Source organism: Eurosta solidaginis, chromosome 2 (assembly GCF_040869045.1).
Source record: "Eurosta solidaginis isolate ZX-2024a chromosome 2, ASM4086904v1, whole genome shotgun sequence".
NCBI classification, from domain to species: Eukaryota; Metazoa; Arthropoda; class Insecta; order Diptera; family Tephritidae; genus Eurosta; species Eurosta solidaginis.
Genome location: NC_090320.1, coordinates 34,742,028 through 34,756,879, shown reverse-complemented (window position 1 = coordinate 34,756,879; position 14,852 = coordinate 34,742,028). Strand labels below are relative to the sequence as shown.

The 14,852-nt window shown below is 35.5% G+C and overlaps 1 protein-coding gene across 13 annotated transcripts in view; it reads right to left on the bottom strand.

Moving 5' to 3' along the window:
• Nucleotides 1–14,852, bottom strand: part of Dpp10 (Dipeptidyl peptidase 10) — a 346,391-nt gene that overhangs the window by 62,591 nt on the left and 268,948 nt on the right. For 11 of the 13 annotated variants that reach the window (XR_010949406.1, XR_010949405.1, XR_010949407.1 and 8 more), the window contains 3 exons: nucleotides 13,589–13,683; nucleotides 8,830–8,957; nucleotides 5,224–5,486 (listed from right to left, as the gene is read on the bottom strand). Coding sequence is in view for 1 of the 13 variants with exons in the window: in XM_067764960.1 (XP_067621061.1) it covers nucleotides 5,224–5,486; nucleotides 8,830–8,957; nucleotides 13,589–13,683 (486 nt within the window). In the remaining 12 variants the exon portion in view is untranslated. The remainder of the gene's footprint in view (nucleotides 1–5,223; nucleotides 5,487–8,829; nucleotides 8,958–13,588; nucleotides 13,684–14,852) is intronic. The other 2 variants (XR_010949412.1, XR_010949415.1) reach the window with 1 other exon arrangement.

Here is a 14,852-nt window from a genome sequence, read left to right as displayed (position 1 = left end):
CTTTGTACGGGCTTTCCCAACTGCACCGAAATTTGGATGGAAAACCTTTCCGCCGGTGAGGGTTGTATAACAGTACCAAATCTCCCTCCAAGAAACCTTTCGAATTATTGTTCTCATCGTACCTGTGTTTCATCGTACTACCCAATACCCTGGTTCGTTCCTTCACACTTTCTTGTTTGGCCAATGAACTACTTCGTAGAGCTTGCGCTGGACGGATTTGCTTTGCATAATCAGTATCGTTTCGACGCTTCACAACAGTAGCGTGCCCTGGCTTGAAACCACCCTTGCATTCTTTCTGCGAAATTCTTTCCTTCGTTTTAGTACGTCCGTTAGGGCTTTTCAATGCCAGTGTTTCTTTCACAGGTACCTTCGGTTTTGATTTGTTTGGCCCATTCGTTCCATCAACCCTTGCACGATCTGCTGCCTTTGACTTTTGCAGTTTTTGTCGGATCTCTTTCACCAGCACCCGATTACTGCTGAGCCCTTGTTCCAAACTGAAGTTAAGTGGAACATACTGGTTCTCATAGCGCATAATCTTTCTTGGCATATCGATCCTGATGTCATGGTCAACTAAGAAGTCCACTCCCAATATGACTTCATCAGCGATCTCCGCCACATCGAATTTGTGTAGAACCATGACCTTCCCAATTAGGACTTCACATATCACTTCTCCCTGGACTTGGTTATACTCGCCTGTGACCGTACGCAACCTTGCTCCAGGTAACGGTTTTACTGTTGACTAAATCAGATCGAATCAAGGAATGAGATGTGCCCGTATCTACAGTCAGTACACCCTCCTTGCCATCCACATTCCCTCTGACGGTAAGACTGCTTGATTTCCTTCCAATTTGCGACACAGATATCACAGGACATTAAATAGCTGGAGCTAGCTCTCGATTTTTACATCTGGCACGCTCTTGCTCATCTCCTCCAGCTTTGCATTTACGGCCACCCAAGTTGGAACTACCAGGACCAAGATCGCAATGACGTGCAATGTGACCGGGCTTCCCGCACTTGAATTATTTGATAACTCTTTCACTCCGATCCTTTCAGCGCCTCCAATAGTGCGTCTACCCACTCTGGCCTTTCTGCTTCCACACGGCGTGCTTTGAAAACTGGCTTATACAGAAGCGACGCTGTTTCCTGAGTCAGTGCATGCGATACCATTTCAGAAAATGTTAGTTTTGGATTCGCATATGTAGCCCGCTTCGTTTCCACATCTCGTATGCCATTTATGAAGCTCTGGATTTTTATCCTTTCAGTATATTCCACGGGTGCGTCCGCATTTGCAAAATGAGCCAATATTTCAATATCTGAAGCAAACTCCTGCAATGTCTCATTTGCTTTTTGGTAGCGGTTTTGCAACTCAATTTGGAATATCTGTTTTCTATGCTCGCTTCCTTAACGTCGTTCTACAGCAGCCATCAATGCTTCATAACTGTTCCGTTCCGAATTTACTTGCAATTTCCCTTATTTGCAATTCTCTACCAAGGTTCGAATCACTAAACTGTTGAATAAATAACTCCAATATTGAATAATGGAAAAATGGCCTTTATTAAAGTACTTCACACTAACACTTATACTTTGCAACTAGCTTGCTTAATAACAAAACTGACTGATAGCTTAAATGAAACTGATTCTCGCGTCTACTGTTGTCGCCTTTTTATACTGTCTGATTTCCTCGTTGCATATTTCTAGGCTTTTCTAATTCCAGAACTTACTAGTTAGTTATAAATTTCTCAGCTACAACTACAGATGTATAATTTTTATAGCTTCTCTCATACCCCATGCGCTTGTATGTGTGAGCGACACTTCCACAATTATAATTGCATACCTTTAGGAGCATCTCAGATAAGATATCTGCATGTGTTTGTGCATCTCTTCTCCGCTGCGTGTACGTATATAGGCGTAGACAAAATGATTAAATTTTCACGTCACTGCTTAGCATCGACATAGAGATGGCAGTACCCCTTAGTGTTTCTAACATTCGTAACAATATTTATTTCAAACTTTAATCAAACCTATTTAGATTTGGTGCTTTGATATTTGATATTTTTGACAGTTAAAATTTATTGTGATTTTTTTTCAGTTTACTTCTTTATTTTGTATTCAGTTGTTTAGGTTTCTTAAAGTTTTGATCTTTAATTTTTTTTAAATTTTTAAAAAGCTCCGCATTTTTTTGTTCAAAACTAGATTTTTTTGGTTTATTTTTAGGTGACAATTTTTTTCTTTGTTCAGATTTTATGAGATTTAAAAATTTGATAGTTTTTTAAATCTTCAATAATTAGATTTCTTTGTTGTTTAGTTTTTAAAGCGGCTGCCGTGGTGTGATGGTAGCGTGCTCCGCCTGCCACACCGAAGATCTCGGGTTCACGCCCCGGTCCAAGCAACATCAAAAATTTTAGCAACAAGTTTTTTCTATTTCAAGTTGCTCCTAGGCAGTGTTTGGCAAGCACTCCGAGTGTATTTGTGCCATGAAAATCTCACAGGAGTCGGCATAAAATAAGTAGGTCCCGTCCCGCCAATTTGTAGAAACAACTGAAAGGAGCACGACGCAAATTGGAAGAGACGCTCGGCCTAAAATCTCTTCGGAGTTTATCACGCCTTACATTTATTTATTTATTTTTATTTAGTTTTTAAAGTCTTAGGAATTTGAAAATTGGATAGTTTTTTAAACATTACTTTGTTTAATTTTTTTAAGCATTTATTTTTAAAAATTTTCCGCTTTCTCGTTTTTTTATGAAACTCTTTTTGAATATTTAAAATTTTTTAGCTATCTCACATTTTTAAGTTTAAGTATTTCGTTGTTATAATTTCACTTTATTTAGATTTTTTGATATGATTGTTTTTTTTTTTTATAAATTTTACCTGGTTTTTGTTTAAATACATGTTTTTTTTTACTTTTTTTAAATTGTTTTTTTTTAATTTTTGCTGAAATTTAAAATTTTTGAAATTTTTTTAGCTTAAAATTTAAATCGATTTTAAAAAATTGCGGTTTTAATACTTTTCTGAGGAATAGCTTAATATTTATACACTTTCGCAATTTTTTTAATTTATTGTTTTTTTGTTAAATTTTGTATTATTCTTTATTTTTGTTTTCAAAGGTTTAATGTTTAAAATTTTTTTTTAATATACCCTTTTTAAAATTCATTATATCTTTCATGAACATGAAATGGTATATTAACTTTGGTCCGATGTTTGTAACGTTGAGAAATATAGAAGATAGACTCACCATTAAGTATACCGAATTGATCAGGGCGACGAACTGGATTGATATAGCCATGTCCGTCTGTCTGTCCGTCCGTCTGTCCATCCGTCTGTCTGTTTGAACGCAAACTAGTCCCTCAAATTTTGAGATATCTCAATGAAATTTGGCACAAGGATGTATTTTTGTATTATATTAGACATTTGTCGGATCCGGTAGGATCGGACCACTATAACATATATCTCCCATACTACCGAGCGTTCAGATAAGACTATTTTGGTCATTCCTGCCGCAATTTAAAAAGTATAAACGTAAAACTCGGTGATATATATTCTAATATATCATAGAATATATCCTGAAAAAATTACTTTGATCGAAGCTATATATAGTTATATCCCATACAACCGATCGTTCAGATAGAAAGATTTTTGGCCATTTCTCCCTTTATTTAGAAAGTATAAACGTGAAACTCGGTGATATATATTTTAATATATCATAGAAGATTTTCTGAAAAAATCCCTTTGATCGGAGCTGTATATAGTATCTATCCCATACAACCGATCGTTCAGATAGAAGGATTTTTGGCAATTTCTCCCTTTATTTAGAAAGTATAAACGTTAAACTTGGTGATATTTATTCTAATATATCATAGAAGATTTCATGAAAAAATCATTTCGATCGGAGCTATATATAATATATATCCCATACAACCGATCGTTCAGATAGAAAGATTTTTGGCAATTTCTCCCTTAATTTCCAATATAAAAACGTTAAACTTGGTGATATTTATTCTAATATATCATAGAAGATTTCATGAAAAAATCATTTCGATCGGAGCTATATATAATATATATCCCATACAACCGATCGTTCAGATAGAAAGATTTTTGGCAATTTCTCCCTTTATTTAGAAATTATAAACGTTAAACTTGGGAATATTTATTCTAATATATCATAGAAGATTTCATGAAGAAATCATTTCGATCGGAGCTATATATAATATATATCCCATACAACCGATCGTTCAGATAGAAAGATTTTTGGCAATTTCTCCCTTAATTTCCAATATAAAAACGTTAAAGTTGGTGATATTTATTGTAATATATCATAGAAGATTTCCTGAAAAAATCACTTTGATCGGAGCTATAATTATATAGTATATACCTATCCCATACAACCGATCGTTCAGATAGAAAGATTTTTGGCCATTTCTCCATTAGTTTCCAATATAAAAACGTTAAACTTGGTGATATTTATTCTAATATATCATAGAAGATTTCATGAAAAAATCACTTTGATCGGAGCTATATGTATATAGTATATACCTATCACATACAACCGATCGTTCAGATAGAAAGATTTTTGGCAATTTCTCCCTTTATTTAGAAAGTATAAACGTTAAACTTGGGGATATTTATTCTAATATATCATAGAAGATTTCCTGTAAAAATAATTTCGATCGGAGCTATATGTAATATATATCCCATACAACCGATCGTTCAGATAAGGGGGTTTATTGCGATTTTTTATTTTATATTTATTTTAAAAATCGTATAGTTATGTACATCTGTTCACTATATATTTCTTATCTTATACATTCGATTATTTGGAGATTACGAATGGGATAAGATTATTGTTCAGCCCCATTCATGAAAGGTATGAAGTTTCGGCACAGCCGAAGACAGTCCTGTCCTTAGTTGTTTTTTATTTAATTTCGCATATGGCTAGTAGTACCTTTATATTTTAAACAGTTTCAGGTAAATTTTTTAAAATTAAAAATATAAAATTTATTTTTATTTTTAAAACGATTCAATTTCAATGATTTAAAAATTTTTAATAATATTATCATTGTGAAAGATGGGCGATTTTAATGTGTTTTTGTTAAGTTTGATTTTTATTAAATTAAAAATTTAAGCATTTAAAAAATTGTAATTGTTTCTTTTTTTCTTTATATTTAAAAAACTACAGCTGGTATGAAAATAACGACCACCTTAATATAAATGTAAACGCATACTCACCTTCATACAGCCAATCTGGTATGCCATTATAGACGATACCTGGCACTGCATCATGTGTTATACGATATATATGATTTGTGGAGCGTGGCCCCTGGCAATAGTAAATGTCATAGTTGTATACCAACACTAAAGCATTACTCGCCGAATGTGTAGATGTGGTAGTAATGTCATTGCTAGACCATGCTTGGGTGGACACGAAACGAGCATAGTGCAGATATGGCCACTCATCGGTATGTGCATCGATTTTCAATTTAATGCTTTCACTAAAAGAAGAAGAAATTGGAAAAAAATTAGATAAAAATTAAATATCGGAGGAGGGATTATTAAAAAGGTAAAGAGATTTTGTTTGACAGGCAACAGTTTGTTTCTATTTTTGATGTTGTTGTTGTTTGTATGTGTATTTCGCACAATTGTGTATAAAAACTCGAGTATGCGGAAATAGACAAGCAAAGGAAATGACTGTACTTGGCCAGTCTCACTTCATTGCTTTGCGCTTCCCTTACATACGAATACATTAAATAAATGCAGATATGAATAGAAATGAGATTGAGTGCTGAATATGGGACGGCTAGCGCAACAAGCACTACAATATTCATGGCTTTAATGAAGAGTTTGATGGGGCAATGTATAATTTTGAAAATTTAAATGGGACGGTAGTTTTAGTAACATGAACACTCCGTTTATTATAAATGTGATAGAAATAGACAAAATATGATAACGAGATTCTGGAATACTTGTACTAAATTTTACGGATTGTTACCTCATCATATACTTTTAAGAGAGAGCTAACAAGCTGTCTGTAATGTCGGAAGTAAAGCGAACTAAAAAGTGAAATATATATAAAGAAATATGGAAACAAGCGTCTCAGTAACGCAGTGATATGAGACCTTGAGCTCGTAGATGATATAAATGTAAACGTCTGATTCGACTAATCGTTCCTGTGATTGGCTCAAAAAGGTGTCGACTTAACATTCGGGAAAGAGGTCACCATATTGGCTTAGCTTGAGATAGAGTGGCGCCTGTATAGAAGGGCGGATGCAAACAGCTGTTCATATTTGATCTCTAAATCTGTAGACTGCGACTTGGCGTTGCAATAGTTCGAGCCCAATGCGACCGTTGGCCGACCGCTATCAGCTGTTGCCGTCTCGATTCTTATCTTTGCTCACTATGACCGCCTCAATTGGTCGGCTTTTTACGCGATCGTTTTTCCAACTATTGCGGAATACCATCATACGCGTTCGAAAAATTGCTAGCCTCCCAACACCTCAAGCGATTTTTATGTCTTTCCGATGTTAGAGCATGCACAATATGTACTTTCTTAAAGAGTGTTTGCAGTACGTCTACTTGACCTGGGTTTGACTAAATGTTACATCAGTCTTTGCTAAAACCCAGCCAAATAAACTAGCTCAGGCGAGTATCTTAGTTACCATGGTGAAAGGTTTTTTGACCATGGATTGACCATATATTTGACTGTCTTTTGTATAAATGGAAATTAAATTAAATTTGATAAGGAACGTAGTTGTCGGCTTTTTATCACAGTTTATAGAAACAAAGCGTTTAAATACAGCTCATCCAATATCGCATATCTGGTTATATTGAAAGTGGGCAGATCCACCGCCTCTTTTTGCTCCGGTCGGTAAATTTAGCGTAGGAATATAATGTACTGCAAGGTGAGTTTCGAGATTTTAGTCGCATATTTTTCTTAACTCAAACGCTGGCAAGATAACCGAAGCCATGTGATTTAATGGCGTAGTCTAAGAGCCTTGGGATAAAAAAGCGACAGGCCAAACTAATTGATTTGAAAATTCCACTCGGAAATTAAAATAAAAAAAATTGTGGGAGACCGAAAATGGATAATTGGCGGAAAAGGAAAGCGTGAGGTAGTAAAAAGAAGCTATGGACAGGAAGAACAAGGAAGCTAATACAAATGGAAAAATGAGGAAGTGTGAGAAAGGCAGGACTTATGCAAAGGAAACGTAGTGGAAATGGAGAACTAGAAGAGTAAGGGAGAGGGAAGAAACGGCGGAGAAAAAGACGAATAGCAGAAGAATAAATCGGGCGTGGGGTGGAGACGAGAGGACTAGAACGTGAAAGAGGTGTTAAAATAAAGATATAGAGAAATGGAAGTAGGAAGAGAATAAAGGAAGAGTACAAGAGATATTGAGATAAGAGAGTGAGAGGGGGAAAGAAAAAGAAGGAAAGGAGAATGAACGGTAAGAGCAAGAATAAAGCCTTAGAGAAAAGGAAGAGACAGATAAGATGAGATTGGCAGAGGAACCTCACTGAGGCATTGCAAATTTTTCTTCGTGAGGTTCTCAGAGCTTGCATATATCAGGTCTTTGGCGCTCATTCGCTTATTGGAGCCAATAGAGACTTGTTACACTAACAAACCAACAGTTCAAATTAATTAGCTATTGATATGATAATAGTATAAATACAGTTTAAAAAAACTAAAAAACACGCTAATATGGTGCCGTTTTAGTATCCACAATGCACTTGATATTGATGTTGATAGCACAGTAGCACAGAGGTACGTTTCTCCGCTATTAAGCACAACTCGTTTTGTAGCGAGTTATTTAACGACTGCCGCGAGTCTTCAATAATTGCCGCTAGATGGGTCTAACTCTCCTTTGAGTACCTACCTTAGAGAGTTACAAACAAGCGTGCATACAAGTGAAGCTAATATGAGAGTGTTAAAAAAGTATACAACTTTATAGAGCCATGATTGGGGTTACTTGTTTCTACGTAACTTAGCTTGTCGTTAAAACCCTTTTCGACGACCGTGATTCCATCTCTTGTATTAAATGCCAACGCTTTATCAACTCAGCGATCTGACAGCCAGGTATTTAAAAAAAGGAGAGTTTCTCCAATGTGTCGCTTTTAACAAATACTACAATAGCAAGTACTCGGAATAGACTTTCCGTATCCGAGAAAATCTGATGGCTAGTTTGCTAGATTTGATACAAGTTTAAAGTTCAAAGTACTGCAAAGTATAATTTCCACTATTTGCGTATTGGCGGCGGCCACCGTGGTGTGATGGTAGCGTGCTCCGCCTATCACGCCGTATGCCCCGGGTTCAACTCCCGGGCAAAGCAACATCAAAATTTTAGAAATAAGATTTTTCAATTAGAAGAAAATTTTTCTAAGCGGGGTCGCCCCTCGGCAGTGTCTGGCAAGCGCTCCGATTGTATTTCTGCCATGAAAAGCTCTCAGTGAAAACTCATCTGCCTTGCAGATGCCGTTCGGAGTCGGCATAAAACATGTAGGTCCCGTCCGGCCAATTTGTAGGGAAAAATCAAGAGGAGCACGACGCAAATTGGAAGAGAAGCTCGGCCTTAGATCTCTTCGGAGGTTATCGCGCCTTACATTTATTTTTTATTTATCAAAGAAAAAAAAACAAAAATATTTTATCGACTCTTAATTGATTCATAAAGAGCCCAAAGCGTATGCTTTTGGCACCTTAATGACTTATTAAATAATTTAAATATTTATTATTGATTTATGATGTTCCATTTTTTGTTTACTCCTATAAATCATTTTTACCACACAAAATCATAAATATCCGTTATTCCACGTTCCTAGTGTCATTAAATATATATTACCAACCTTGTTTGTATATCGAAGAGTGCGTATTGAGCCAAAAATGAATGCCGGAAAAGCTTGACGACATTTTGTGCCAACAAAATATAACGTTTATCAGACGAAAGTGAAAATGTGTAAGGTGCAAGAGTTTTCTGAAAGTAGAAGGTAAATGGGTAAAAATAAATTAATATTTGAGCATTTCTATGAGCATAATTAAGTTGGTATATAATAAATTTAAACAAAAAATAATAATAAAAAAATGTACAATTTTCACGACGTAATTATTTATGCATTTTTGTTAGTCAACGAATTTTAAAAAGATTTATGGCTGGCTAAATAAAATTTGTTTCTAAATTTTCATCAGCTTTTGTTGTACAAGGAAGAAAGATTAAAAACTATTTTTTTGTTGTTTAATCTATTAATTACACTGGTTTACAGCCGAAATGCACCAGAGACGCCATTACGAAATTCCTATGTAAAATCACCCCCTGATTCCGAAAATCAAGGTTATTTTTAATTCTATGGTAACGTTTACGAGATATTTACGAATAACCGTTTTTTTCTAAAAAAAAAAAAAAAAAAAAAAAAATTTGGGTCCACTTAATCATATATATCTCAAGAACGAATTAAGTAATTCCAAAACGGTTTGAAGCTTTTAGGTTAGGTTCGGTTAGGGTGGCTGCCCGAGATACCACGAAAAACACCGTTACCTTTCCTCTTCGAACCATTTTGAGGACCTGATGAAAGCTACCAGGTCCTTGACGTCATGCTCCGCAACCTGGCTCAGATTATCAAGAAATGGAGCTCCCAGAAAGCGCTGTCGTGCTCCGCTTAGTGCTGGGCAGTTGCAAATGAGGTGAACCACCGTTTCCTCCTCCTCATCCTCTTTACACCTCCTACACCAACGACGATAAGGCGCTCCTAACCTTTCTGCATGCCTACCTATGAGGCAATGACCCTTTAGTGCCCCCACAAGTGTGGAAATTGTATCCCTTCTTAGGTTGTACACGTGACGGGATCTTTTAGGATCCCATTTAGGCCAGGGTTCTTTCGATGTTCGACACCCCGTTGTTTGTAGATGTGCTCTTTTAGCATTAGCTTGCATGTGGACAGGGGCATACCTAAGCGTTCTTGTCCAGGAAGAACCTGCCTGGTTGTACCCTGCCTAGCGAGTTCGTCTGCAATGCAGTTTACCTCGATATCCCTATGTCCAGGGACCCATGTGAGGTGTACATGGTTCTGTTGAGCCATCTCTTGAAGAGATCGGCGACAGTTTAGTGCTAGTTCAGAATTGAACGAGTGGGAGCCCAGAGATTTTATGGCAGCTTGGCTGTCGGTGAAGATAAAAATTTCTTTGCCGACATTGTATGTCCCTATCCTAGCTGCGGCTTCCATTATGGCTGCAACTTCTGCCTGAAATACACTGCAGTGGTCGGGTAGTCTGAATGAGAGCTGGAGGTCAAGGTTCTTGAGTATACTCCACCTCCAACTCTACCGTTTAGCTTGGAGCCGTCCGTGTATATGGAAATGCTGTTGCTCATAGCAAGGCACTTATCCGACTCCGTCCAGTCATCCCTGCTGGGTATGTTTATATTAAAGGTGGTTTCCGCAACTGTTGTGGTCGCACAGCGATCCGTGCTAGGAGGAAGAAAACTGTATTTGTTTAGTATACTTGAGTGTCCTGTGGTATTTTTGTTCCAACACGACAACTCCCTTAGACGCAGGGCTGACGTTGCCGCTGCTCGATGACCAGCTAGATCCAATGGAAGGATGTCAAGAATGGTTTGAAGCTTTTAAAAGGTAATAAAAAAAAATAAAAAGAGCTTTTAAAAGGTAATAAAGTTTGCTATAAACTCTGCATACAACACTTTTTGCTAGGCCCTGCAAATTCAAAGATAAAGAACAATCATTATGGATTTTTTTCAATTTTTTTTGTATAAATATATAAAAAAAATTGTACTTTGCGAGGAAGGATCTCGAAAACTTTTTAGTTTTTTGCAGATTTTTTTTCTCCCGAAGCTCGGTTTTATTACAAAAAAAAATAAGCTTTCATTCAACAAAATCGATGGACTAATACAAAAGTTATAAGCATTCAAGTAAATATATCCATTTAATACTTAAGTACCCTACCCTTCGTATATCAGTTAGTTAGCGAATACTAACACATATGTACCAGTATATCAGTTAGTTAGCGAATACTAACACATATGTACCAGTAGGGTACTTAAGTATTAAATGGAAATATTTACTTGAATGCTTATAACTTTTGTATTAGTCCATCGATTGTGTTGAATGAAAGATTATTTTTTTTGTAATAAAACAGAGCTTAGAGAGAAAAAAATCTGCAAAAAAATAAGAAGTTTTCGAGATCCTTCCTCGCAAAGTATACATTTTTTTTATATTTTTACAAAAAAAATCCGTAATGATTGTTCGTTATCTTTGAATCTGCAGGGTCTAGAAAAAAGTGTTGTATGCGCAGTTTATAGCAAATTTTATTACCTTTTAAAAGATTCAAACCGTTTTGCTCAATTCATTCTTGAGATATATATGATTAAGTTGATCGATTTTTTTTTTTTTTTAAAACGGTAATTCGTAAATATCTCAAAAACGTTACCATAGAATTAAAAATACCCTTGATTTTCGGGATCAGGGGGTGATTTTCCATAGGAATTTCATAATGGCGTCTCTGGTGCAGAAAAAAAGTTGGAACTTGTGATCCAGTGTTATTAGTAATCTCATCTCCGCTTATAATATTAAACAAATAAAAATTTTGACGAAAATTAATCAAAAGGCAGCTGCTTATTTTCCTTTACACAAAGAGGTTGATGGACTTCAACTTTAACCAATTTAAAAAGCAAAGTAGGTTATGATTACTCTTGGTATTTTGATATTTTTGTGTGAAAGTAAAATTATAATTTGTTGCTTAAGCCCTTTTGGCGGTTATGTTTCAATAGATCGACAATTAGCCCAACCGTACTGTTGATTCGACTATGGAAAAACATCGATCTGTGCGTTATCTAACCGAGTTTTGTCTTTTATATCGCATAATTATGTTGTTGTTGTGTTAACAGTACTTCGTCCTATTCAATTGGTGCGCCCATTCACGAATTGTCATCAGAGTTTTCTAGCGGAATTCCAAGGAAACTGGCAGTTTCAACAGGGGCGGACCATAGCACAGTGGTCGGTTCCATAGGCCAAAAATAAAAAAATCAAAGTGAAAAGTTTGTCACCAAATGTGTCATTAGTATCTCTTATTATAACAGCATTTTAAAAGAAATATTTGTTTTTGTTGTATTCGAACTGCACTCTTTAAGAATAGCTTTTAAAGTGAAGTTATGGTATTAGTTGGTTTTTGCAGTGTGAGCAAGTTAAAAATAAAGAGCAAGTTTAAAAAAAAAAAAAAAGTTTAGTTTAGTTTAAGCTATTTAAAAATACATAAAAATCATTGTATCGAAATAAGTAAAAATGTATATTGAAGTCAAAGGTATTTACTTCATTTTGAAATAATTTTTAGCTTGTTGTGTTTTTTTTTTTTGTTACTGAAAATTTCCCCAGTGCCTTTATTAGTGTTTATTTGCACAAATATTTCAATTTCAGCAAAAGTTTTAGTTGGGTTTCTCACCGATTCTCACGTTGGGACTCATATCCTATTATTATTCAAAGTTTTAAGATTTATATAGTATTAATATCAACTGCCACTTTTAGCCACTAACTATGTTTTGCGACAGTTTTCTGATATCGTCACCCTAATAAACTATTGCCGTATGTTATATGTGCTCACATGTAACATACGACATTATTTTATCCAGTCAACGATATGCAAATGTAAACTTTTTGTTATTGTTATTTATGCAAGATCTTTTATTAACTTTAATTTCTTTATTTAATCCTAGTAAGCATTGTATTTGCGATAGACACATCTTACCACTTTTCTCCCCACATCTACTCACTTTTTGTATACATGCGGTGAAAGTGGGTGGTTGTGGGCCGGTATAAAGGGATCACGTGCACCAATTTTATGAAAAAATAATTCTGACATATTTGCAAAGCCGTGACCAAAGTTTCACGTTGATATCTCTACTGGAAGTATTTTTGGCTTCCAACTCCATATAAGACCGACCACTGTGCATAGGGAGCTTCCACACTATAAGTGAAAATATTGTTGGTGTCATGTGGGGACCACCCATCGCATACAGGAAATAAATTACATATGTCGGGGTTGGTTATGGACAAGTAAGAGTTTAGCCTGTTACACTATCCAGAACGAATTTGAGCCAGGGTGACTCGTGTCGCTCTTGGTAGTCGGCTCTCTTCTTCTGCAAGAGTAGGATAGTGTATATTGATAACGGGGTTCACTGCGCGCGTCCTGGCAAACGCGTTTACCGATTCTGTGTGAATTTTGCCTGCTTGTCTGGATCAAACGGCTGTGTTGGCAGGTGCCGGATCTCATCATAGTGCTAGGCGTAGCACCGCCCACATTTAGAAGAAAACAATTTTATCTATCCTTGGCGTCGTCACCCACTGTAAATTTTCTATTTGTTTCTCTAATTTTTGGGTTGTAAATTAACTTTTGATTTTTCCTGTTAATTGGTAATTGTTTAAAGTACCCAAAAAATATAAAGTAATTTAGCTGCCGTTATTCGCCCGGGAATATCAGTACAAAAATTTCTAATTTTTTTCCATTTCACTCTCTCTTTTTGCTGTTTTTTTTTTCATTTTATTTCATTCTGGAAAATAAAAAATGTATTTTGCCTCCATTTAATAAAAAAAATGTTGTACTTACAAATGTCACATTGGACATTAGCACTCGCTCTGTTAGACTAGATGCATTTAGTAGTACAATTCGTCCCCAATGATCCTGATATAAAAATTCCTCGCCTGAAATGAAATTAACTGACATTAGTTTCGTGGTAAAGCATATTTTTAAGACAAAAATATTTTTAAGTAAACGGTACCGAACAGTCTTACAAAATTTTAATATAGCCCCTAATTTATCCCAAAAATCATGCCGAATAGTCTTAAAATAATCCCTCAAAGGCCCTGATATGATTGCCAAAAATTATCCCAAAAAAAACCAAAAATTGTACCAAATAGTCGCTTTGTGATCCAGAAATAACCCCGAAAATCCCGTGAAATGATTCGCAACTAAGCTGGAAATAATCCGGAAATATTTATAACATTAATAAGATAATCCCAAACAGTTGGCAACCTTGTAACACATCTCTACTAGCGACACCTAAGTAAGGGAGCTTGTGATATAGCGTATTACCAAATGTACAAGACTGTATCTAAATGAATCCAGTCATTTCTAGCACAGCAACGGATATGCAAGATGAGTTGGCAAGCCTACTAAGCACTATTTCTGTTAAAATGCGAAGAAATTTACCTCGCGTTTGATACCTCTTAGCATATCTCATTTAAATTTATAAAAATTTCAAATAGGTGGCAACTCTTTAAAACGTCCTAAGTGGCAAAAGTAAAAGAATTCAGCTTTGCTTACCCTTTTACCTATATAAGTACGCGATTGTTTCTAAATGAGTTGAGCCGTCAAGGCCTGACGTGGCAATCCGGGCAGAATTCTTTGATAACCATATTGGATCTCGATTCATTTTATTTTAAGTAGGTGGCAACCTTATAAAGAGTTTTTCAGTGTCAAGCGTTAGTAAGAGACTTACGCATATTGCTAAAGAAAACAACTTAATGCAAATGAGTCAAGCCGGTTTCGAGATATTAGCGGATATACATGAAAAAAAAAAAACTATTACACAATAATACAATTCCACTCAGAAATATTTTTGTTAAAAAACGGTATACAATGCCTCACATGATAGCCATATTGTCTTATCGCATATATAGTGCAAAAATTTCAAATAGGTGGCAACCTTCAAAAAATATTCCCAAAAAAAATCTATAGACAGAGAGCTTTAAACGTATCATATTCTAAATGGCAAAAATTGCATTCAACTGTGTCAAGATATTTTTTAGAAGTAGTGGAATTATAAGGAAAAAATAACAGGGTTAGATGGCAACCCTAGCAGGCATCGGAA